The 25,389-nt window shown below is 38.2% G+C and overlaps 1 protein-coding gene across 3 annotated transcripts in view; it reads left to right on the top strand.

Annotated features, from left to right (window-relative positions):
* GRB14 (growth factor receptor bound protein 14) overlaps positions 1–25,389 on the top strand; it is a 134,079-nt gene that overhangs the window by 84,475 nt on the left and 24,215 nt on the right. For all 3 annotated transcript variants that reach the window (XM_062187513.1, XM_062187519.1, XM_062187526.1), the window contains 3 exons: positions 7,385–7,541; positions 21,612–21,733; positions 23,935–24,009. In XM_062187513.1, the coding sequence (XP_062043497.1) occupies positions 7,385–7,541; positions 21,612–21,733; positions 23,935–24,009 (354 nt within the window). The remainder of the gene's footprint in view (positions 1–7,384; positions 7,542–21,611; positions 21,734–23,934; positions 24,010–25,389) is intronic.

Genomic DNA, 25,389 nt, shown 5'->3' with positions numbered 1-25,389 from the left:
TTAAATCTGCCTCATGCAATGCCGTATGCTTCAAGAGAGCAGTGTTTGAAGCTGTAAACTCCTCCAAAGGCCAAGGTTGTTCTGATTGTTAGGATTACAGTGACACAGTGTGTGCATGCTTGGCCTTCTCTGGGCACTCTATCTGTTTCAGCTGCTGGGATGTTATAAAGAGACTTATCAGTGCCCCATGTCCCTGGCTAGTCAACTTTCAGGCCACTGATGAAACAAAGTTCATTCCTGTTCTTTAGGGTCCAGGCAGGATTTATTCCTGTTGCATACAATTTCAAATGATCTTGTAGATAAATGGATAAGAATAATATTCTTGGGGCCAATGCTGTGGCGTAGTGGGTAAAAGCTGCCCCCTGCAGTGCCAGCATCCCATATGGACACTGGTTTGAGTTCTGGCTGCTCCACTTCCTATCTAGCTCTCTGCTATGGCCTGGGAAAACAGTAGAAGATGGCCTAAGTCCTTGGGCATCTGCACCCATATGGGAAACCCAGAAGAATCTCCTGGCTCCTGGCTTTTGGATCACCATTGCAGCCAACAGTGAAGTGAACCAATGGAGGGAAGACCTCTCTCTCTCTCTCTCTCTCTCTCTCTCTCTCTCTCTGCCTCTCCTTCTCTCTGTGTCTAACTCTGACTTTAAAATAATTGAATACATATTTAAAAAGAACAATATTCTTCTCACCCATATTTTTAGCTTTATAAAGCAAACTGGGAATTTTGTTCACTGAACTATAGAGTTATAATATCTCTTTATTAAGCAGCATGATTATATTAACTGTAAATCAGTTTACCTCTCCGTATATAGAAGAAATAGGATATCAATATTTTGCTGTAATTTTAGTGATTCTTAAGAACAGCTCTACTATTCGGTTTTCACATGGTCACAAGTCTTCCACATGGTTTTAATCCACACTAGTCATGTAGTTTTTGTAATGAGTTGACTTTTTTTCTTATGCAGGAACGTTTATTGAAGCAAGGTTTTTGGCAGGAGGCCGGTTCAGCTCTACTAGAGAATTAAGGCTTAGATTGTCTTTTCCTTTTCCATATATTTTAAGGAGGAAGAAATAGAATAAAATGAGACTTTTTAACAAAGGCACCCCATTGGTAGGTTAAGGAATTTGCATAATCACTGGATGGATCTAAAAGTCTACAGGGATTTACTGTTGGAGAATATCACTCATAGAGAAATGTGTATTTTGGACAAGTGTCAGAATTAAATAGATCTTTTAAAGTATAAGCGGTTGAAATGGAGTTCAAACAAAACATTTTTCTCTCAGCAGCTGTTATTTATTTTAAAAATGAATACATGCATCTATTCCAGACATTTAAGTGAGCATAGCCCCTTTAAATTTGTGTGTCTCAATTCTTTACAATTTTTATTTCTAATTTGCAGTGACTTAGTCTGAACATTATAACGGCATTTCACAATTGGTTAGTTTTTCATTTTTCTAACTTTACCCACTGCTCTATCCTTGCCTTCTTTTTGAGTATATAGCACATGCATTAGAATGTCTCCAGTTTTTCATTTTCTTTTAAAAAACTATTTATTTATTTGAAAAACAAAGTTACAAAGAGAAAAGGAGAGACAGAGACATGGAAATCTTCCATCCACTGGTTTATTCCTCAGATGGCCACAATGGTAGGGGCTGGGCCAGGCCTAAGTCAGGAACTTGTAACTATCCGGATCTTCCTTTTGGGTGACAGGGCCCAAATCCTCCTTTTCCAAGTGCATTAGCAGGGAGCTGGATGGTAAACGGAGCAGCCAGGACTTGAAGTGGTACTCATATGGGATGCTGGAATATAGCAGGCAGCAGCTTAATTGACTGCACCACAACACCAGCCCCATCCAATTTTTCATTTTCTTCACTTCTCTGAAACAAAGCAGGTAGTGTGGAGGTACAAGGAACGTTTTCAGCAGCCACCAGTCATGCTTTCATCCCCCCCACTCCCATGTCCTGACCTGACCTGTGTATTAGAGAACTGAAGTGGTGACTCAGCATTGCCCTCCTGTGGAGGAGCAGTCCCAGGAGCTGGTCCTGCCAGTTGTAAACACAGCAGCAAGGCCATGTAAGGAAAGGCATCCTTAGCATTCCACCAGTTTTCTAACACAGATATAAACACTAAAAGCACACCCTTCGGAACAAAAACCTACTTAGATGTAGATACAGAAAAATATTGAGACTCTAAACTAGGGGTGGGGAATGTCTGGCCTGCAGGCTGTATAGACCTGTGAAAACCTGTAATCTGGCCCAGCCAAGGCAACTGCAGATGAGACTCAAAATTCAATAAGTCCATAGCAGGCTAATTTTTAAGTTAATAATTTTATTGATGCCATAAATATCTCAAATGCCCTTGGCAGAAAAAAAGATTCCCCACCCAACGGATCTTGGCATCATAGTGAACTACATGTGTGTCTTAACAAAAATTAAGAGAAAAATTCAGAGACAATCACATCTGATTTTGACAGTACATTGTCATCACCTTTCTGATATGCCCTATGGCCACCTCAATTACTCCAGAACTGCTGTAGTACATTCATTTTACCTAGGATTTTTTATGATGAAAAATTGTATGTCTGTTGTTCATTGAAAAGAATTTTAATTTCCTGAGCATAAAAATGTGAGGTATAGTTTTCCTGCCAGAAAGTATTTTGAGAGTCAATTTACAACTACATATTGATTGCCAGTGATGTGCAAACCACTGTGATAAACCACTTTGCAGAATATATGAGGTTCACTCAGTCTGTGGATCTTTGTGAAGCCAAGTGTTGTATGGTCTAGGTCCTGATGATGCAATGAAATCGGCAAGTAGAGATTTGCCTTAAAAGGTCTTGCTAGCATAGTTGAAAAGAAAGACATGCAAACAGAAAAAGCACAAGATAAGGGCACATTGCAAAGCTTTGGACACTCAGGGAGGACTTTCTAGAGAGAGTGCTGTTGGAGCTGGGACCAAATGTGGGTAAAAATTTCTCAAAAGAAGTGTGGTGTTGGTGGTGGAACATTGAAGTGTGCTTTAGGCAGAAGGCATCACATGCACATCTAAGAAAGAATGGATGCAAATGTGTGTTGTGTTTGGTGAGGCTCACAGAATGGCCTATTCAATTAGGCATAGTCCCATTTGGCAGGGCTCTTCCCTTAACTCAATTTGCTCCCAAAGGCCCCACCTCCAAATACCATCCCCTGCATTTGGAGTTTCAACATACAAATTCGCAGGGTCATGAACATTCAGTCTGCTGCAGCATGGCTTGTCCCAAACAGGCCAGTTCTCCCATAGCTGCTGTCTTGGTGAGCAGTGGCATCTACTTCCACCACATCCAGTACAAAAGTAGAACTACTCCACTGAGGTCCAGGAGGAAAGAGAGTCCACTCTGATTATGTGAGCAGATATCTAGATTGATGCCCATCTGTGAAATAATCAGTCTCCAGGGGGACTCTGGACTTCATTTGTCAAACATCTTCCACCCTGGAGCTGAGGCAGCAACACACTAATAAACTGGCCCTGAAAATAAAAGATTTTAGGAAGTTGGAGGGAGGCTTTTGTCGCAGTGGTTGGGATGATTGTGTCACACATTGGAGTGCCTGTGCTTGAGCCCTGGCTCTGGATCCTGATTCCAGATTCCTCCTGAGTCCATTTCCTGAATTAGTGATGGCTCAAGTAATGAGTCCATTTCCTGAATTGGTGATGGCTCAAGTAATTGGGTTTCCGGCACACATCGGGGAGACCTGGATTGAGTTTCCACCTCCTGCCTTCCACCTATCCCCTTCCTAGTGGTTGAGAGCATTTGGGGAATTAGCCAGGAGATGGGAAATCTTTATTGCTCTTTCTCCCTCTATCTCTCTGCCTCTCAAACAAATGAACACAAATTAGAAAATTTTAAATGTTCTTATGTCATTTTCTAAGAGAAGATTTTAAGGACCATATAATATTCCATTCTATGAAAGTACTGTAGTCTGCCATTTTTATATTGCTGAATATTTAGGTCTATAGAATTAGAAATAACAGTTGTTCTTAATTCCCTGCAGGGGATTTGTTCCACTGTTCCCTTCATATACCAAAATCTGTGGATGCTCCAGTCCCTATACAAAGTAACCTCCTCCTGTGTACTTTAAATCATCTCTTGATTACTTTTAATGCCTAATACATTGCAAACACTATGTAAGTAATTGTTATATTGTGTCATTTAGGAAATAATGACAAGGGACATTTTTTAATGCAGGAGAGATGAATTTTTTCTCCTGAATCTTTTCAATCAATGATTGTTTGAATCCATGAACATGGAACCTGTGAATAAAGAGAGTTGACTATAGTGCTTTGCTGGATATGTCAATGCCTAAAGCAATTTCCACATTGAGGATGGATTTATCGAGATAGTAAAATTACTGGATCAAAAAATTTAGTAGAATTTCTTAAGGGAGTGGGCCTTTAATGCATTTGAGAAATTTTCTCTCATAGATGTACAAGATAGTTCTAGCATTTTATATCACCTCATCAATGTAAAAGAGCAGCTTTTTGATGCACTGTCATTAAGCATAATTAAACATTGGTAGGACACAATTGATGTATCATTATAGTTTGTTTTTAAATTTCTTAAATATGAAAAGAATTTGTTTTTGTAAGTTATGTATTTTTATATAGAATTTTCTTGTTATCACCAATGTGTACATATATTTTTGTGTTGGCCTTCCTGTGCTATTGTATTGGTATTTATCTTTCTGCAATAATTTAAATAACACATAATAGTGGAAATTCTAATACATAACACAGCTTGGTAAATGTGGAAGAGTGGTTTTAGATGAAACTCTAAACTCTGTGTAATTAAGGATAACAGTGGCTGCTTACCCTAAATCACAGTAAGTTAACACTATAGAAGTTCATTACATGCTCATGTTAAAGTACCATATGAGTTTTACTAGTTAGGAATCTTCTATGTACTCTTTTAAGGACAAAGGTTCATTCTATCCCATGGCTTCCTTATTCTCTGGATCCTTGTCATGACTTCCATTCAATGAGAGGGTGGCAGGAGAGTGGAGAATGCTTATAAGAAATATTTTTGGGCTGAACCTGGAAGCTAAACATTCTATATGATTACATTCCATTGACTAAAATTCCATCAGATTTGGTCAACATCTAGCCAGTCTTTGCCCAAACTTCATAGCTGAAATGAAGAAATATTTTCATGCAGTCTTATTCTATTCCCTGCTTTTGCTACTGGGGGATATCTGGGAATAAATCACCAGTGTTACTTGGATCATGTACAGAAGTTAAATAAGGAATGAAAAATTTAAAATATTGCTGACTCAGGGTTAGTATTGTAGAGCAGCATATTAAGCCACCACTTGAGATGCCAGCATTCCGTATTTGAGTGCCAGTTCAAGTCCCGGCTGTTTGCTTCTGAGATCCAGCTCCTGCTAATGTGTCTGGGAAGGCAGCAAATGATGGCTCAAGGGTGTGGACGCCTAGAACCCATGTGCTTGACCCAGATGGAGTTCCTGGCTCCTGGCTTCATCCTGACTCAGCTCTGGCTGTTGTAAACATTTGAGGAGTGATCCAGCAGACAGAAGATCCCTCTGACTCTCTGTCGCTCTGCCTTTCAAACAAATCAATTAATTAAAAAATCCATAAATTAGATAAATTTTTAGCAGACCAGAGTGGTGGAAAAATGATATTGAATAATCATTGAATGCCCCATAGATCACTGAAGAAAAGAAAGTGGAAGTTGTTGGCCAGAGTGACTTTGACACATAAATATTGGATAGGCAGCAATCATTCAAAATGTAATAAACTTAGAAGTAGAATATATATGAGAAATCTTCAGAAATTTCATGGAAATATGTATTATGAAAAAACTATGTATAGATTACAAAATTTTCTTGTACCAAAAAGTTATCTTTTCACATTTATTTACTTATTCATTCATTTGAGATGGGTGCTCACATCTGCTGGTTCACTCTCCAAATACCCACAAAGGCTAGGGAGTTGGGGGAAGGCAAAGCAGGAGTAGGAAAGCAATTTTGGTCTCCCACGTGGAGCTTCACTATTGCCTCTGGAGATCTCCATTAGCAGAAAGCTGGAATCAGGAGTTGGAGTCAGAAGTAGAATCCAGTTACTGCAATGTGGAATGCAGACATCCTAGCCAGCATCTTAACTGCTAGGCCAAATACCTGCCCCTCAACTTGTCTTTTAATTCCATTTTTCCATGAATGTTTTGATGTTCCCTTGTATAAAGGACTATTATGCAATAAGTTTGTGGGCTTAATAAAATTATATTTTAGTGGAATATCTTAATGAAAAGTCTACTCATGGATGGGGTAAACAATATTAAGCCAAATATCTGATAAGGGTTGATAGTCAAAATTTATAAAAGAGTTCATACAACTCAAAGGTAGAAAAATAACAATTAAAAATGGGCAAAATATTTCAATAAATATTCCTCCAAAGAAGACATGAAAGTGAAAAACAGGTATATGCAATGGTGTTCAATATCACTAATCAAGGAAATGCAAGTTTAAACCACGCTGAGATTTCACATTATACTCATTGAGATGGCTATTATCAAGAAGACAAGTAACAAATATTATTGAGGGTGTAATGGAAAGGATATCCTTATACATTGTTGATGGAAATGTAAATTGTCACAACCATGTGGAAAACAGGAGTTTTCTTAAAAAAATAAAAATAGAAATACTGGTGACCCAGTAATCACTACCTCATAAAGATATCTTCTATGTTCATCACAACATCATTCACAAGAGCCTTGGCATGTAAACAATGTGTGTGGCCATGGATGTATGAATGAACGAAGAAAGTGAGATATACATATATATGTACATGTAAGATGTATTTGTCTATATTCTATAGCATACATGCAGTTACAATAAAATGTTTTGCAACCCTAGAAAAGATTATCCTGCCATTTGCCACAACATGGATGAACCTAGAAACCTACTAAGTGAGATTATCCAAATACCAAAAGAAAAATATTGCATGGATGATCTAACGTGTAATCTTTTAAAAAGTCCAATAAACAGAGATAGAGAATAAAAACAGAGTTTCCAGGGTCAGGGAGATGTGTGGCGGGAAATGAAGAGTTGTAGGCCAAAGTAGCAGATATACAGGAAAAACAAATCTAGAGATTTATATGGTAAGAGTAGTTAGTTTAGGTTATAATATTATATTTGGCATTTTTGTTAAATGAGTTGAGTTTAGCCGATCTTGTCACACACATGCAAAATCAGTAACTATGTGAGATAGTGAATGTGTTAATATGTTTTACTGTCATAACCATTCTACTATCTATGTGTATCTATGTGTATTTTTGTTTTATTAAAAACAAAATAAAGCAAGAATATTAACCTTTTGTTGTTTCTGCTTACACAGGTGATTAAAGTGTACAGTGAAGATGAAACCAGCAGGGCTCTAGAGGTTCCCAGTGACATAACAGCCCGAGATGTTTGCCAGTTGTTGATTCTAAAGAATCATTACGTCGATGACCACAGCTGGACACTCTTTGAGCATCTGCCTCACATAGGTGTAGGTGAGGACACAGAATCATGGTTTTACATTATCAAATCATTGTCGTCCTATAATGTAAATCACTTGGAAAAAAGTTCCTGCAGATGTATATAACTAGAAGGGAATTGTGAATAATCCTTTTCTTTAATCTTTTCATTATTGCTTGTTGGTGGTTGAGAGATGGAGTACCACATATGGAAACAAGGATAGAGGTGTTATATATCCCACACCGCTTCATGTAAATAATGATCTGTGGGAATTTTGGAGGTAAAACAGAGTTCAAATTAATGGAAAGTTAAATTTCATAATACTCTTTCATAGCATATTGAAAACTTTATGAGTAATTTTTTTTTTAATTTTTTTTTTGACAGGCAGAGTGGATAGTGAGAGAGAGAGAGAGACAGAGAGAAAGGTCTTCCTTTGCCATTGGTTCACCCTCCAATGGCCGCTGTGGCTGGCGCATTGTGCTGATCCGAAGCCAGGAGCCAGGTGCTTCTCCTGGTCTCCCATGCAGGTGCAGGACCCAAGGACTTGGGCCATCCTCCACTGCCTTCCCTGGCCACAGCAGAGAGCTGGCCTGGAAGAGGGGCAACCGGGATAGAATCCGGCGCCCAACCGGGACTAGAACCTGGTGTGCTGGCGCCGCAAGGTGGAGGATTAGCCTGTTAAGCCACGGCGCTGGCCACTTTATGAGTAATTGATAAAATAAGTTGTCATTTGGACTACTTTTAGGGTTGATAGTAGTAACCATAATGGTGGTTCTCTTTATGGGAGGGCACACCCTAAATTTTTCTTGAAGAAATTACTATCTCCTCCACATTTTTAAGACATAATTTAAGAATAACCCTTTTAAAAGTTTTCATTGTAAATGCATCTCTGTATTGTGAACTGTGGAGATTTTTCAAAAATTCCTTATAAGTTATAAAGAATCCATTCCTCCACAATGAGACAGGATTCTGCATGGACTTTATTCTTTGCTTTCTTATTTTTATAGATATTAATGTTAGAAAATAGGCTCACATTTAAGTAGATAAGAAAAGGAGGTTGCTATGGCAATGCCATTCGATTCTTTGAACTCTGTATTAGTTTCCTGTGGTTGCTATAACAAATTACTACAAACATGGTGGCTCAAAGCAACAGAAATTTGTCCACAGTCATCATCGTTGAAAATCAGTGTCGAAGTCAAGGTGTGCTTGGGGGTTGTGCTTCTTCTGAAGGCGTTAGGAGAGAATCCGCTCCTTGCCTCCCCCGCTCCTGGTGGCTGCCATTATTCCTTGGTGTGGGCTGCATCTCTTGATCCAAGCCTCTGGGTCAGAGATCCTTCTCTGCTTCTGTCTGCATCAAGTCTCCTCTTTCTTATAAAAACACTAACACTAAAGGGTCCCCCAGATAATCCAGAACAGTTTCATTTCATTTCTTCATTTAATCATATCTGATAAGACCCCCTCTTTTTTGTTTTTTGTTTTTGTTTTTATTTTGGGGGCCAGAAAAAGTGACATTCACAGCTTCCAGAAATTAAGATGTGGTTACCTTTTAGAGACTACTGTCAACCCAATACAAACTTCTTTGCATTATATGTTTAAAAACTTTAATAATCAGTCATCAAATTATTTTAAATAATGTATCAGTAGCAGTTCAATTATTCCTTTCAATTTGTTAAAAAAATGCAAAATAATTTTATACCTAGCTGTTAGTCCTTTGCTTTCTCACATAGCTACCAATACAAGCTGATAAAATTGTTCCTTTGTTTAATGCATTTGAGGGTTTATATCCCAGAGCAATATGCCAGAGCAAGGTTTGCTACAGAGGATAAGTCTCCTTTTCTCTTATAAAGTGGCATAAAAAACATGGTGCTGTCAGAAAAAGTGTTTTCTCACGAAGATTCATTTTGAAAACATTCAGAAAGTGATTTTGCTTAATTCTTCCTGCATTCCCTGGGCCCTTTAGAACTCATTGGTTTGCTTCTAATTTGATGACTCATCCTAGAACTTGTCAGAGCATCAGGGAGAGGACAGGGGAAGCCGGTGGAAACGAAGCTGAAGTCCTTCGCCATCTCCCCAGGGGTTCTGAACCCGAGCAGCTCCCCAGCTGAGAGCTGGCGAGCACAGTAGTGCCAGCTGTTGGTGACAGCTGAGCCCAGATCATTCCTTGCTGCAGAGAAAGCCGGATTTCTGAATGTGTGTGGTGCTGGCCTGTGTGACATGCTGTCCTTCCTTCCCGAGCAGGCTGATCTCTAGATGCATTGTCTTCGTTGCCATTGTGGCCAATTTAACTTCTCTTCATAATCATTGATTTCCTGGAAGTATGGTGTTAATTCTCCGTGGGTATTTTCCATCTTCCACATTATTCATTTTCTTATATGCGGGCAGAAATATAGCTGTTAGTTTGCATTATGTATAACTGCAGTATTTTATACTCAAGTTTTTCTTTGGGGGCACTTTAAAAACTTTTTTTTAAAATATATTTACTACAATTTATCTGTGACAAACCATTTTGAAGTTTAGTTTACCTACTCTGTAAATCTGGGAGCGTTTTTCAGTCAGAACACTGTGAGTTACTCATATTAAGTAACGAAATGTATAAGTCTTGATACAAATGCTTAAAATGGAACACTGAGAATTAATTTGAGAGACATAATAAATTTAAACTTTTAATAATAATGCAAGTATACTTCTTCATCACTGTATTTTCTGAAATAAAATCAAAGATGTGAGAATATTGTGTTCTGGCATCATCAACCATGCATCATTAGACCAAAGCATTTGAGATGGAGTTTTAATTTCAGAGCTTTCTATGTTCATTTCCTTTTTTTCTTACACTTGGGTTATGCATTTAAACAGAAAAGTTGCAGACAGTAATTCTGCCCCGATTCTAATATGTGTTAGGTTTAGCAGCTTACAGTTCTTTTGTCTAACACTGTTACAGAGTAACCACTGTTGAGGTGCTGTAGATTTTTCCCAGCCTCAAATGAAAATGGATGTGTCTTTGAAAAATGTTTTGTACTGCTTATTAATATTCATAGTGTATTCAAATAAGTGGTGTGAAGTAACATTTTTCCATTTGTATTTTAAATGAATGAAAAGCACTAAAGCAGTTTTCCTTCTTAAATATAATGTGCAGTTGCAGCTGAACATCAGACACTTTGATTTGTGTCTTCTGTGTGTGCTATGGGTACTTAGAACCAGCCGGTCAGCTCTGCATATTGTTCAGGAGACATTCGTGATGTCTCCTTAACCAAAATGATCAGTTTTAAGTGCATAGAATTCTAAAAACGAAGGGGTGGTATACAGCATTTTAAAAGATATTTTTAGGGACAGGCATTTGGCATAACAATTAAGACACTTCTTGGGACACCCACATCCTATATCAGACTGTCCAGATTTGAGTTCCCACTCTGCTTCTGATCTAGCTTGCTGCTAATTCACACCTTGGGAGGCATTAGGTGACAGCTCAAATACTGGGATTCTTGTCACACTGTGGAACAGCCAGATGGAATTTTCCGGGCTCCTCACTTTGACCTGACCCAACCCTGGCTGCAAGGGGCATTTAGGGAGAGAAACAGTGGATGGAAGATCTCTGCCTTATTTTGTCTCTGCATTTCAAAGAAAATGTAAAATTGTTAAAAATTAAGTACTCATGGAATGAGAGCAGTTAAGATGCCTACATCCCACATCAAAGTACCTCAGTTCAGTTCCCAGCTCCAGCTCCTGACTCCAGCTTCCTGCCAATACAGACCTCAGAGGGAGCTGTAATGGCTCAAGTAGTAGTCTTCCTGCACTGTTATGGAAGGTCTGGTTTGCATTTTGGTTCCTGGGGTTTTGGCCTTGCATTTGTGGAGAGAATCAAGATCCTGTTTTGCTTCTTCTCTCTCCCCCACCCCTCAAATAAATTTTTTAAAGATTTATTTTTATTTATTTGAAAAACAGTTAGAGAGAGGTAGAGACAGAGAGAGAGAGGTCTTCCATCTGCTGGTTCACTCCCCAGATGGCCGCAATGGCTGGAGCTGGGCCGACCTGAAGCCAGGAGCCAGGATCTTCTTCTAGGTCTCCCACATGGGTGCAGGGGCCCAAGGACTTGGGCCATCTTCTACTGCCTTCCCAGGCCATAGCAGAGAGCTGGATAGGAAGTGGAACAGCTGGGACTAGAACTGGCGCTCATATGGGATGCCGGCATTTCAGGCCAGGGTGTTAACCTGCTGCTCCACAGCGCCGGCCCCCCTCAAATCAATTTAAAATTTTTTTCTAAGTTTAGTGAAGTGCATATTATGGAGAGTAATTAATGAATTTCAAATCTTTCTTGTACCAAATTTGTCTTAAAAATATTTATTTGAAAGAGTTACAGAGAGAGAGAGGGAGAGAAAGAGAGATATTCCATCTTCTGGTTCACTACCCAAATGACTGCAATGGCCTGGCCAAAGCTGGGCCAGGTTGAAGCAAGGAGCCTGGGACTCCATCTGGGTCTCCCACATGGGTGGCAGGTGCCCAAGTACATGGACCATCTTCCACTACCTTCCCAGGTGCATTAGCAGGGTGCTGGATGGGAAATGAAGCAACCAGGACTCAAACCCGTGTTTATATGGGATGGCAGGGTTGTAGGCAACAGCTTAACTTGATGAAGCACAGTGCCAGCCCCTAAAATTGTCTTTTAATTACATTTTCTATGAATTTTTTGGAAGTATCTTCATATTTATTTCGGCTGAGCAAGAGGATCATGTAGAAATTGCAAGTTCTTAAACTCATATACAAAGAAACATTGTTAGGTTTGGCACCTTAAGAGTACTGTCAATATTTCATATCTTTTGCCCAGAAGTATTAATGTATACTGCTAAGAATCTTAACAGAGCAAATCATTCCAGGTAGCTAATATCTTGACTCTGTTACCGATATTTGATTTTTCTGATTTGGGATAATATATGATATGGTCCTGGTTGTACACATAGCTTATTAGATGATTAGATGTTGAATTTGATATGTCAGCATCACAACACTTCTCATTCTTTGAAAATGTAATGAACCAGATTTTGTAGCTGGTGTGCCTTCCTTCACAGCCACTGGGTGTCACTGTAGCTCCCCAGATGGAATCCTCTGCTATTAGAGTCACTGAAATAAGTTGAGGCAGGGAACTTCAGCTTCCAGTCCTCGGAAACTTCATGGGGTCCATGGTTATCTTGCCCCCATTTTATTCCTAACTGAAAACATAGTATGATGCAGTGACAATTACACAGTATCTCAAGCACATAGCTTTAGACTACGTGGGAAGAGGACTTCATTGTATTTTAGTATCATTGCTAGGGACGGCTGAGATTTCCTTTGTGAGTGTCCTTGTGGAGTGGCTTTAATAAGCAAAATGAATGACTGGAGGCTTTTAATGAAACCATTTTTATGTTTTGTGTGCATCTATATCCAGAAGTTCTCTTTAAGACAGAAAGCAATACATTGGGCAGTGAGGGACACGTTCACTGCCATCTGCTTTGAAGCTGTTTCTTCTTTTTTCTTTAACCGAAGAGGCACAAGTGGTTTTCCTTTTATCTGGAGCTGATCTGTGGCTGTAGTTCTGTGCTGTTTATAATCTACCAGCCATCAACATAGTGACAACATCATCAACAGCTGAAATAATTACAAAGCCTTTGGGACGTGTAGCCCTGTGTTTGCTTCTGTCCAGGGAATCCTATGCCTTGACCCCTTGCACTTTGAGGACACATGGTGTCCTGGTGGCACATGCACTGGAAATGTAAAATGTTTAGTAACTAATGTGACAAGTACCCATAACTAAGTCTCTGTCCTTGATGTGTTACACAATGTGAATTAATGCTATAACTAGTACTCAAACAGTATTTTACATTTTGTGTTTCGATGTGGGTGCAAACTGTTGAAATCTTTACTTAATTTATACTAAATTGATCTTCTGAATATAAAGATAATTGAAAATGAATTTTGATGTGAATGGAATGGGAGAGGGAGCGGGAGATGGGAGGGTTGCGGGTGGGAGGGAAATTATGGGGGGGGAAGCCATTGTAATCCATAAACTATACTTTGGAAATTTATATTTATTAAATAAAAGTTTTAAAAAAAAGTCTACCTCCTATTCAACTGACTATTCCTCCACTAATTCTCACAGCCTCCATCCCATCATCTCTTCTCAAGGTGTTATTAGCATTGCAACTAATCTTTTTGCCCCTGACCATACCAAGGTCATTCATCTGAATGCAGACCTGGTTCTCTTTGCATTCAGGTCCAGGATCCTGTGTGGAGCTTGTAGCGCCCTGAGGCTTGCCGGCTCATCACATCTGCATCCTTTTCTCACTCCCCCCTCCCTCATGTTATACATCAGACAGTTGTTTGCAGATTCTTTCATTAATCACAGTTTCTGCTATGTTTCTTTGTTCATGTTTTAAGATTTTCGAGAAGCTGTTTCCTGTCCATCTTTGCCTGGCTAACTGCAGCGCATCTTCCAAGGTTTAGTTATTGTAGTTTTCAAATGGTAGGAAAGTATAACCCCTTAGCCATCTCTTAAAAATAACTGTGAAAACAAGATAAACAAGAGGACCTTCAGTCGCCCATGCTGAGTGCCAGCTGACCTGGTGCCACAGTCTGGGCAGAGTTGAGAGAAAGGCAGTTGGAGGCATCCCGCACTCATCCTTGTGCAGTTGGATGGCCTTTTCCATCTGAGAGCAGATAGGGAGACACATCTACCTCTTCCGCATGCCCAGCCTCTCAGTGCAGATTACTGCTTTCTGAAGCTGTTCGTGGGGTGCTCAGGATACTTGCTGGCACCACCTGTTCCCATACATCCCTTGCCTGAAAAACCACAGAGAGGTGCGAGAGGAATGAAGGGTGTTAGCAAGGAATTGTGTCTGGGGAGGGTGACACTCCCGCAGGGACTGCTGTAGGTAGTGCAGCAAGGAAATAAGGCTGTTTAAAGCAGATTATTTACAACAGCATTTAGTTAAGAAAAACCTAATGTATAATAGGAGAGTGCTATACATTATGGTGTACATTACATTCAATAGAATGTAATATTATGCAGCTTTTGATCATGTTTTTGAAGTGCTTCCTTTGAAGACTGATGGGAGCAAATGTAAGGCTGTAATGATGATAATTGAATAACTACAATGACTAATCATGTACAATGTTTCCTAAATTCTACAACAGTTGTATACACATATGCATGAATAGATCCACAGAAAAAGGCATGAAAGGAATATATGGAAAGGTTGAGTGCTTATTTCTTTTTGAAAGGTTTAACAATGTGCTATCAGTTGTATGCTTTTTTTGTAAAATTTTCTCGAAGGGAAATATATTATTTTAGTAATCAGAAAAGAAATAAGCATGATATTTGAAATTCCTCAAACTCAGATTATCTTCCAGAGGCCCCTAGTTGGGCCCAAAATATCTGTTGTCTTTGATGCTTTAACATTTTCTACAGCTATCTTAGTAGTGACTGCATTGCCAGACGATGATTCTATGACAGCAGGGAGCCTGCATGTGTGCATCATTGTAGCTTAGGGTTTAAGACAAATAAATGTATTTTGAGCTAAGTTACGCTGAACTGGGAGGTATCTTATCAAGTTATTCTCAGGATGGATTACCCAAGTACATGGAAGGAAGATACTTGGAAACAAAGCTAAAGAAGTCACACATCATGCACAGATGGAATTTTATTCTGAGTCCTTAAAAGATGCATTGAGTAACTTGGAAATTAAGGAAGCTGTTTCTAAACTCTATAGATACTTACCCAGTCCGCTAGAAATAATGTATATGCAAACACTTTCTGGAAAAATACAGCTTTCTATGAATATAAGTTGTGATTGTTGGTTCTGAGTTAATACAAAGACTATTTTGATTTGCTGAAGAATGAACTGCAAGGCCTTTATAACCATCATGCTGAAGTGTCACGATTTTCCTATTATTGCACTAGGGGAGTTGATCTGGCAGTGGCAATTTTCTGGGGGATCCTGCTGGCATTAAGTAGTATTCTTAGGTTAAGGAACCTTTTAGAAATTGAGCCCTGTTTTATTCTTTGCTTCTGCAGTTTTTGTTTTGCTTGGTCAGAGGCTGTTCATTTTTATCTGAAAATAAGATTGACAAAATGTATGTAGTTTCTACCCAGCACAGAGAAGTACAAGGAGCATTTGTCTCCTGGAGTTTCCTGTAACAAAGGTATACAAAGAATTGTTTTCTGGGTGAATTAGAGGTAAAAGCCACTTTTGTTTCTTCTCTTATCAAGTGATGAGAAGAGTAGGGACTCAGGTTTCTATTTGAGCCCCACGCTGTACTTTCAGTAGATTCAGCCAAGAAATCCAGGCAGAAGGTCACAGGTGAGCACTTTCCATTCTTGGAGGATTGAGGTTTTTAAAAAGACTTTGAAGTTAAATCAACAGTTTCAGAAGAAACTTCTTTCTTCTTCTTTTTCTCTTGTTGTATTTTTTTTAACAAGAAGTTCCTGAAAATTTAACAGAAAACAAAATTATTTAGTTATCATTATTTGGCAATATTTCTCTTACCATAATACCTCACTGTTCCATTAGGAACAAAAATAAAACTTAAGCTACATGCTGTTTTTATTTTTCAAAAGCATTTAGAATTCTTTTTGAAGCTTTGTTTTCCTTTTCCCTCATTCTTGATTGTTATTTTCACCTACATAACAGTGGCATTTGACAATTATAATTCATTTTTAAAAATAGGCTTGTTTCTGTGACATTTTAATTATGTATTTAATGTGGTATTTTAGATAGATTTTATGAAGCTTTAAAAATAACATGTTAAAAATAATAATGATGAATTTATGTGAAGGCTATATGGTATCATTTCCCAAATGGTAAGTCAAAAATTGTCTGGATTTATTTTATGCTTTGAACATTGCAACCAAGACCCCCTTATTGTAGGATTGATCGTGTGTCTTTTAGGTATTTAAAAATATAGTATAATTATTTAGTGGGATTTACCTATTTGGTTAAAATTTGCATGGTTATAGGATGGGGATAAAGAAGAGAGTCTTAGGAAACTTTATTGGAAGCCATCTGGCTTGTTTTTGTTTGTTTGTTTGTTTGTTTGTTTTATTTGACATGTAGAGTTATAGAAAGTAAGAGAGAGAGACAGAGAGAAAGGTCTTCCTTCCTTTGGTTCACTCCCCAAATGGCTGCCACAGCCAGCGCTGTGCAAATCTGAAGCCAGGAGCCAGGTGCTTCTTCCTGGTCTCCCATGGATTGCAAGGCTTTGTAAGACTCCAATCTCCTCACCATCACTTTTCTAACCTCTTCTGATGGCCTCTCCTCTTTGCTCACTCAACTTTGGGCTCATTATCCTCTTTGCTGTGCCTCAAGGACTCTTTTTTTTTTTAGATTTCTTTATTTAAAAGGCAGAGTTACAGAGAGGCAGAGCAAAAGAGAGAGAGAGAGGGAGTCTTCCATATGCTGTTTCACTTCTCAAATGGCCATAACAGTGGAGCTGGGCCGATCTGAAGCCAGAAGCCAGGAGCTTCTTCCTGATCTCACATACAAGTGTAGAGGCCCAAGGACATGGGCCATTTTCTACAGCTTTCCCAGGCCATAGCAGAGAGCTGGGATTGGAAGTGGAGCAGCTGGAACACAACCTAGCGCCCATATGGGATCCCAGCGCTGCAGGTGGCGGCTTTACCTGCTACACCACAGCATCAGCCCCAATGACTTTGTTCTTGCTCTTCCTCTAAACCTGCTTGGCTCATGCCCTCTTCTCCTTAGGGTCTTTGTTTAAACATTACTTTCTCAATGAGACATTTCCAGGCAATCTATTGACAATGAATTCCTTTTCCCACTGCCCTCAGCACTTTCTCCCCTTTTCTCATCTATTTTTCTCTAATAGTTTGTCAATACCTTTTAAAATTCACGTTGTATTTGTTGTCTATCTTCTCATTAGAATGAATACTCAATGAGAGTTGGTTCTTTCTGCTTCTTGTCTTGTCCACTAAAAAATTCCTAGCCCCAAGATGATTGTCTGACCCATTATTGTCCTTCAGTTAATATTTGTTGAATGATGGTTGAATGAATAAGTTCTCATTGCCAGACTCCATGGATATATCTTATAACAAATAAAAGTAGATAAGCTGTTTGAATAGAGTTCACACATACATATGTCTTAGGAGGTTTGCTATGAAAAATATGTGCAGATCAGATTGGAAGAACAAAAAGCTAAAGGTTTGGAGATAAGAGACAGTGCTGGTCTTAATTCTGAACACCAGAATATCAAGAGATCAAAAATCCCTAAAGTCTAAAATCACAAAAATCATAGTCCATAAGGGTTACAATCTGGACTATTGAAATCCTGAAAGCCACAATTCCCATTTAAAGCAGGCTGTATAATAGAGGTGCAAAGCTGGTTGCTTGGAGGGATTGGTGAGTTTTTAGTTGTATGTAGGTAGTTGCATCATGGAACAAAAGCCTAGAAACTTTGTAAAGCATAGTTTTGAATGTGTCTGTGAGGATGTTTCCAAGGTAAAGTTGTGAGCATTGGTTTTTTATAGTTCACTATGCTATGTATTTAATCTCTGCACTCTTATTAATACTAGAGGCATGCATTGTGTAAGACTTTTAGACAGTTCTAATTTGTTTTATGCATTTTTTATATATTTAACTGTGAAAATACATTATTACAATATTGATTTTCTGTATGAGTATTCTGCATATACATAAAAATATTGAAACTTCCTTTCTTAAGGAAATAATTTTTTAATATCTTGGCTTTTGGGCAATAGCATATGTATATCATGGTTATTCATTCTTGCTTTTGATCAACACTGTCACCAGTCTTCAGTTTTTCCATCAGATGTCCACAGTTATAAAGCTGGGTACACATTTACCAACCCTACTGACATGTTTGTACATTTCACTTTTTGACACATTTTGTTATGACTATGGTTCACCTACCATTAACTATAACTGAGTGTTTATACTTATAAAAATATGTATGTTGGGGCTGGCGCTGTGACGCAGTGGGTTAATACCCTGGCCTGAGGCACCGGCATCCCATATGGGCACCAGTTCGAGACCTGGCTGCTCCACTTCCTGTCCAGCTCTCTGCTGTGACCTGGGAAAGCAGTGGAAGATGGTCCAAGTCCTTGGACCCCTACACCCATGTGGGAGACCTAGAAGAAGCTCCTGGCTCCTGGCTTCGGATCGGCGCAGCTCTGGCCATTGCAGCCAACTGGGGAGTGAACCAGCAGATGGAAGACCTTACACTCTCTCTCTGCCTCTCTTCTTTCTGTGTAACTCTCTGACTTTCGAATAAATAAAATCTTTTTAAAAAGTATGTTATTTTTGTCAATTTTATTATGTAAAGTGGCCTATGACGTGTTCAAGCATGTCTTTGTTTCTTGAATAAATCCCCTTTTAAACATATGAACAAATGGCTTTTAAAAATTTTTTAAATTATTTATGCAGGAATTAGATTTTCAGGATTTTGGACTTTTGCACTTGTAGACGTTAGGGATTTTTATCTTTGCGGAATTCTTACATTTGGGACTATGACTCAAACTATTCAAGGCTGAGAAGGAAAAGCGTGAAGGCATCAACTGGAGTGGGGACCGTAGGGACAGGGGTGTGTGCTGCCTGTGTGAGAGACCCTGGGGGGAGAACACCTAGTACCTGGGGGAGATGGGAAGTGCAACTGGGAAAAAAAAATGCAATGACAAGTTTTAATTCTGCATTTTTTCAAGAGACTGGGCTAAAAATGACTCTAACAAATGCAGAGTTAAGAGAATTTAGGGGATAAAGAGTTTCAGAAAGAAAAAGGAAGATGATTTTGTTTTGAAGTTATTCCTTTCATTTTTGGTAAATGTACATAACATAAAATTTACCATTTCAGCCATTTATAAGTGGCATTATATGTGTTCATATGGTTGTACCACCATCAGGACCATTTGTCTCTAGAACTTTCTCTCTTCCCACACTGAAACTCTTAAATAATAATAACTTAAATAATAACTCCTTCATAATAACCCCTCATTCTCCTTCCCCTTAACTACCATTTTCCCCTCAATGACCTCTATGAATTTGATGATTCTAAATACCCCAAATAAGTGCAATCATTCAGTATTTGTCCTTTGTATCTGCCTTATTTACTTGCATATTATCTTTAAAGTTTATCTATACTGCAGCACGTGTCAGAACTGCATTTCATTTTAAGGCTGCATAGTCCATTGTATGTGTGCATTTTTTATTCATACACTATAGACGCTTGGGTTGGTTCCAAGTTTTCCTATTGTAAATAATGCCACTGTGAGCAGAGCTTTACAGGTATCTCATTCAACCTTTTTGAGTATATACTTAGAAATGGACTTGCTGCCTCTCATTAAGGGAATTCTGTTTTACTATTTTAAGGAAGCCTCATACTGATGTTGGTTTGAGACAAACTCAGGTGGTAGAGAATCTTGAAGTTAGGGATGGAGCCAGAGTGAAAGCAGTTGTAGACAGGGATTTCACATCGAAAACTCACCAGGTGTAATGGCTGAAAAGAAGAGATTGAAGTCGTTAAGAGAAAAGAGGATGGAAAGAGCTGAGCCAAGGACTGAGGCTTAGGAGAGGAGTGAGGGGAGCCAGTCCATGAGACAGAAAAGGAACGATTAGACTTAGGAACAGAAGCCCAAGTGTTCATGCACACTGAGCTCACACTCATCCATATTCATTGAGCACTCCTACAAGAACTTCCTTCCAGATGAATAAGCTTCTTTTTAAGTATGACATTACTTTCAAGGGTTTGGGGGTTGGAGGTCACAGATCATTACCAAGTGTTGAATTTCTGAGACACAGATACTTTTCAGAAAGGTCCTAGAGACACTAAAAATGCAGAAAATTTCCATATTCCTTATTTGGTTATTCCCCATTTCCTCTTGTAAATTGTACAGGTTTTTTTTTTTTTTAATGTGTTGCTGAAGTATGACATATTTCATACCACAAAAATTGAGCAAAACATATATAGACAACTTGATGAATTCTCAAATATTACATATGCTTGGGTATCCAACACCCACATTAAGAGCTAAAATATCACCCTCACACTAGAAGTTCCCTGTATGCCTCCACTTACCCAGTGTCTCTTTGACCCTGATTTTTAGCACCATAGGTTAAGTGTCCCTGTTTTGAATCTTGTGTAAGAGGATTCACACAATATGTACTATTTGCGTCTGAATTCTTTCCTTTAATATTACGTTTGTGAAATTCACCCATACTGTTGTGGGTTATTGTAGTATATATTCCACTGTGAACTTTTTATGCAATTTATTCATTTCCATGTCAATAGGCACTTAGATAATTTCCACTTTAGGTTTATTGCAAATAGTACTGTTATGAACATCATCATAGTTCCTATTAAAACTTAGTATTTTTTTTTCACCTCTTTAAAGCTACCCTTGCTTAATTCATTTAAATGTCTTCCCACCATACCTAATTATTTTCATTGTTAATACAAAATATATTTCCCTTAATATTAGTTTTAAAAGTGTAAAGTGCCACAGGAATTGTGTTCCTTATAAAACTGTTTCTGCCTTTGTTACAGTTTTCCTTTTGAAGCATCCATTCTTTTTTTCAGCTATCCAGGATATGAGTTTTAAATGCATATTGAACCTGTCAAAATTCTTCATCCCTTAATGAGGTAAATCAGTCAACCTTGAAACAAATATTTTAATTTTGACACCATGATGAGTTAGAGGAAAAGAATAGCTCCCATGTATTTACTGCAGGCTTGTTGTCAAACTTAAATTGCAATTTGCAGAGTAACCAAAAGAAATTGAGAATTGACAAAAAATGCATTGTGATATGATATTTTAATGTACTTTTCCTTTCAGATGAGAGTCTATTTGGTATTAACCATCAATATTACTAATTCAAAATTGGATATTTCAGAATTTGATTGAATTTTTATGTTGACTAAAGATACATACATATTTTACATGTTTGTATTGGAATATTTGTATACATATATCTATGAATCAAATTTTAGATGTTCAAAGGAAACTTTGTATTATTTTTAATTCCATTTTGCCACGAACTTTTTGAAGCCCCTTTGTGTGTGTTTTTCTGTCTATGTATCTGTCAACATACTCACTGAATTATTCTTTTCAGAAAGAATAATAGAAGACCATGAGCTAGTGACCGAAGTGCTATCCAACTGGGGAATGGAAGAAGAAAATAAGTTATTCTTTCGAAAAAATTATGCCAAATATGAATTCTTTAGAAATCCAATGGTAAGTAAAATCTCATTAACACTTATGGAAAGTAGATGAATCAGTGAAATCCCATGCAAAGAAGAGAATCATTTTAAATAAAATAGAATCCTATTTACTAAATTATAGGTAATGATTCTGATTTCTTCAAAATTATACTCATATTTCTCTCTATTTGAACAATAATTAGTCAATATGATAGGCAGAAATTCAGGAATATTTTTTAGCCATGCTGGCAAAGTCTGAATTGAGACAAATATGGTTCCTTTGAAAGTGCAAAGAAAACTAGTGTTGGGGAATCATTGCTTCTTTTTTTTAAAAAAAACATATTTTAGAAATGGATTATTATAAGTCTTTGAGAAGATTTAAAATCATTTTTAATACTTTCTTTTTTTTAAAGATAAGTTTATTTATTTAAAGACAGAGTTAAGAGGGGCAGAGAGAGAGAAGAGAGAGAGAGAGGTCTTCCATCGGTTCATTTCCCAGATGACTGCAATGGCCAGAACTGCACAGATCCAAGGCCAAGAGCCAGGAGCTTCTTCTGGGTCTCACTTGCGGGTGCAGGGGCCCAAGGACTTGGGCCATCTTCTACTGCTTTCCCAGGCCACAGCAGAGAGCTGTATTGGAAGTGGAGCAGCCAGGACTCAAACTGGCATCCATATGGGATGCTGGTACTGTAGGCAGCAATTTTATCTGCCACTCCACGGCACCTGCCCCTGTATTTTAAAACTTTTCATAGAACTTAGGAAATTTAAATGAAAAACTTTGTAAAATAAAAACAGACTGGTGATTGTTTAGACTGCTGTAATTTAGCCAGATATTTGAGATTGACAGGGATCTTGCTGTTTCAAATTATTTTGTTTTCAGTGCAATAATTTCCAAGGTAAGTGGAAATAAGATAAAGACCAGTACATTATCAAGTAAATATTCCTTTCATTACAGTTCTCTTTAAAAGAAAATAAACATATGTCACATTCTAATGAAGACTAGAATCTAGAGGAGTCAGAATTGCCTCTGGGCTCATTATTTTAAATTGTTTTTGTCTCTGCAACTGTAGTATATTTTTACACTAAGTTTTGGATAATTGGATTGAAATGATGCTTTATGAAAAATATATAATATGCACCATAATAGAATATTTTCAAACCCTGGCAGACCTTGTAGGCTCTCTTTTATTTTAACCTATAAATAGAAACATAATGGGCTGATCTTTGACAAAGAAAATGGGAGTGCTAATAAAAATTAAATAGAGTTGCAATTTAAAGAGAAAGCATCTTCTTTTGAGTCTTTATTAAAAGCAAGAACTTAAAAGTAATATTTAAAGAAATATGGTTTAGTGCCCACTTTTGACTTTATTTGTTTTTTTATTTAAACAAGGCTGGACATTCACCTTGAAGACCCCAAACAGTGTTTCTCAACTGAGGGACGATTTGTCAGTGTCTGGAGACGTTTGTGGCTGCCACAGTTTGGGAAGGGGCCTTCATAGATGGAAGATAGGAATGCCACTAACCACGCTATAATGCACAGAACAGCCTTCTGCAACACAGAAGTTTTAGACCAAAATGTTAGTAGAAAAGCTATTGAAAACCTCTTTTCTAAAGGAAGAATACTAGAATATATTTTCCCAAACTTGTCTGGCCATAAAATTTACTTATGGGAGTCCCAGTGCTTATTGAAAACACAGGACCTGCCCAGACCTGCTGAATCAGAACCTTCAGGAATGAGGACTGGGGATTCCTATTTTAAACAATTGCCCTGAATGAGTTTTATGATTAAACAAGTTTGAAAAAACTATAGGTGAAAAGGACTGGACTCTTAGCTCCCTTGCCCAGTTTAAGTATTCATTCTTCTATATGGTGGACTAAGATCATGGCATACCTCTGGCCCTTTATAAAGCAGGGTTACAGTGCCTTAGTAAGTGGGAGGACCGCGGCAGGATTTAGTTAGAGATGTGGGTGCAGGCACATTGTCCATGTGAGTGCACTGGTTTGGAACTTCCTGCGGCAGCAGCATCTGGGGGTGTTCACTAACTTGTGGCCTCAATTCCAGACCATTCTCAGTAAGATGCCAGAGAGTGAGTCCAGGGATGAGTTCTTCAAAAGCACTTTGAATGAATTTTAGACTGGCTTGAAAGGACTTTTGCTTTAGACTACTATATTGGTCAATCACACTGACTTTCCTGCAGTGGGTTGGGGATCATTTAACCTGTATCTTTTCGTCAGTATTTTTTTCCAGAGCATATGGTGTCTTTCGCAACTGAAACCAACGGTGAAATTTCCCCCACGCAGATTTTACAGGTAAAATATATTTTCACTAAAATATGTAGGTAATAACAAAATAACGGAAATTTTGAGGTCCATATTTATACTCTCCCAGATTTTGAAACATAATACCTTGAGTGATGACATTTTGCTGCAGGAAAAACTACCTGGAAGAAAATTTCTCTAAGTCGATAAAACCCTATAACAATATCCTTTTTCCTAATTTTGGCCAATTGTCAAATGCTTTTACACATTTTATAATATGTGTAATGAAAGAAAACTTGAGAGTTTTACTCGGTGATTTGTGTTAAGATGTTAGCCTCTAGAAAAATAAAAATCCCCTATAACATTTCAAAACTTATACTTAGTGTTAACTTTCATAATAAGCATACTCAATCCTACTTAGGTTTAAAATACTGAGCATTATAGGAGAAAAAGATATATTGAATATATGGGTTTCTTGTACTTGTTTATAGTTGTGATTGAAATCCTTGCATTTAATTGTATAAAATTCTAAGCTGGATTAAAATATTAATTTTCGCCGGCGCCGTGGCTCAACAGGCTAATCCTCCGCCTTGCGGCGCCGGCACACCGGGTTCTAGTCCCGGTTGGGGCACCGATCCTGTCCCAGTTGCCCCTCTTCCAGGCCAGCTCTCTGCTGTGGCCAGGGAGTGCAGTGGAGGATGGCCCAAGTGTTTGGGCTCTGCACCCCAGGGGAGACCAGGATAAGCACCTGGCTCCTGCCATCGGAACAGCGCGGTGCACCGGCCGCAGCGCGCTACCGTGGCGGCCATTAGAGGGTGAACCAACGGCAAAGGAACACCTTTCTCTCTGTCTCTCTCTCTCACTGTCCACTCTGCCTGTCAAAAATAAAAAAATAAATAAATAAATAAATAAAATAAAATAAATATTAATTTTCTAGTCAAAGAATATCTTTTTATGTCTATTGGGCTCATTTATTCGAAATGGGCAGTGAGTGGTTTGTGATGGTCATTTTATAACTTGCAGTCTGTACAATAAAAGAACAATGTCAGGTATTTATTTTATTCTGATTGACGAGTAGATTTTACATCATAAGCTCTGCAGTTGTTTTTCACAGGTTGATACTGCACAATGTTTTTATAAAGTTGCTGTTTGAGTGAAACCCTGGGCACCTCGTTTTCAGCCCAATATACTCTGATCTTAATGAAGGCAATTTTTAATATTTCCAATATATGTATGACTTTATTAAGTAGATATGTCTATCACAGATTTGTTTTCTGTTCTCTTTTTAATAGGTTTTATTTAATATTCACTCCTCAGACTATTCTTAGAAATGTGATTTGTCAGAAGAGATTTTTCTAAAAGCTGCTGCTATGTGCAGCTGGGTTTTCAGAGGTACCCCTTCAGAATATAGGGTGAGTGGGTAAGCCGCTG

The sequence above is a fragment of the Lepus europaeus genome, chromosome 1 (assembly GCF_033115175.1).
Source record: "Lepus europaeus isolate LE1 chromosome 1, mLepTim1.pri, whole genome shotgun sequence".
In the NCBI taxonomy this organism is placed as follows: Eukaryota; Metazoa; Chordata; class Mammalia; order Lagomorpha; family Leporidae; genus Lepus; species Lepus europaeus.
Note: the sequence above shows the minus strand (reverse complement) of the source record. Positions and strands in the feature narration are given on the sequence as shown.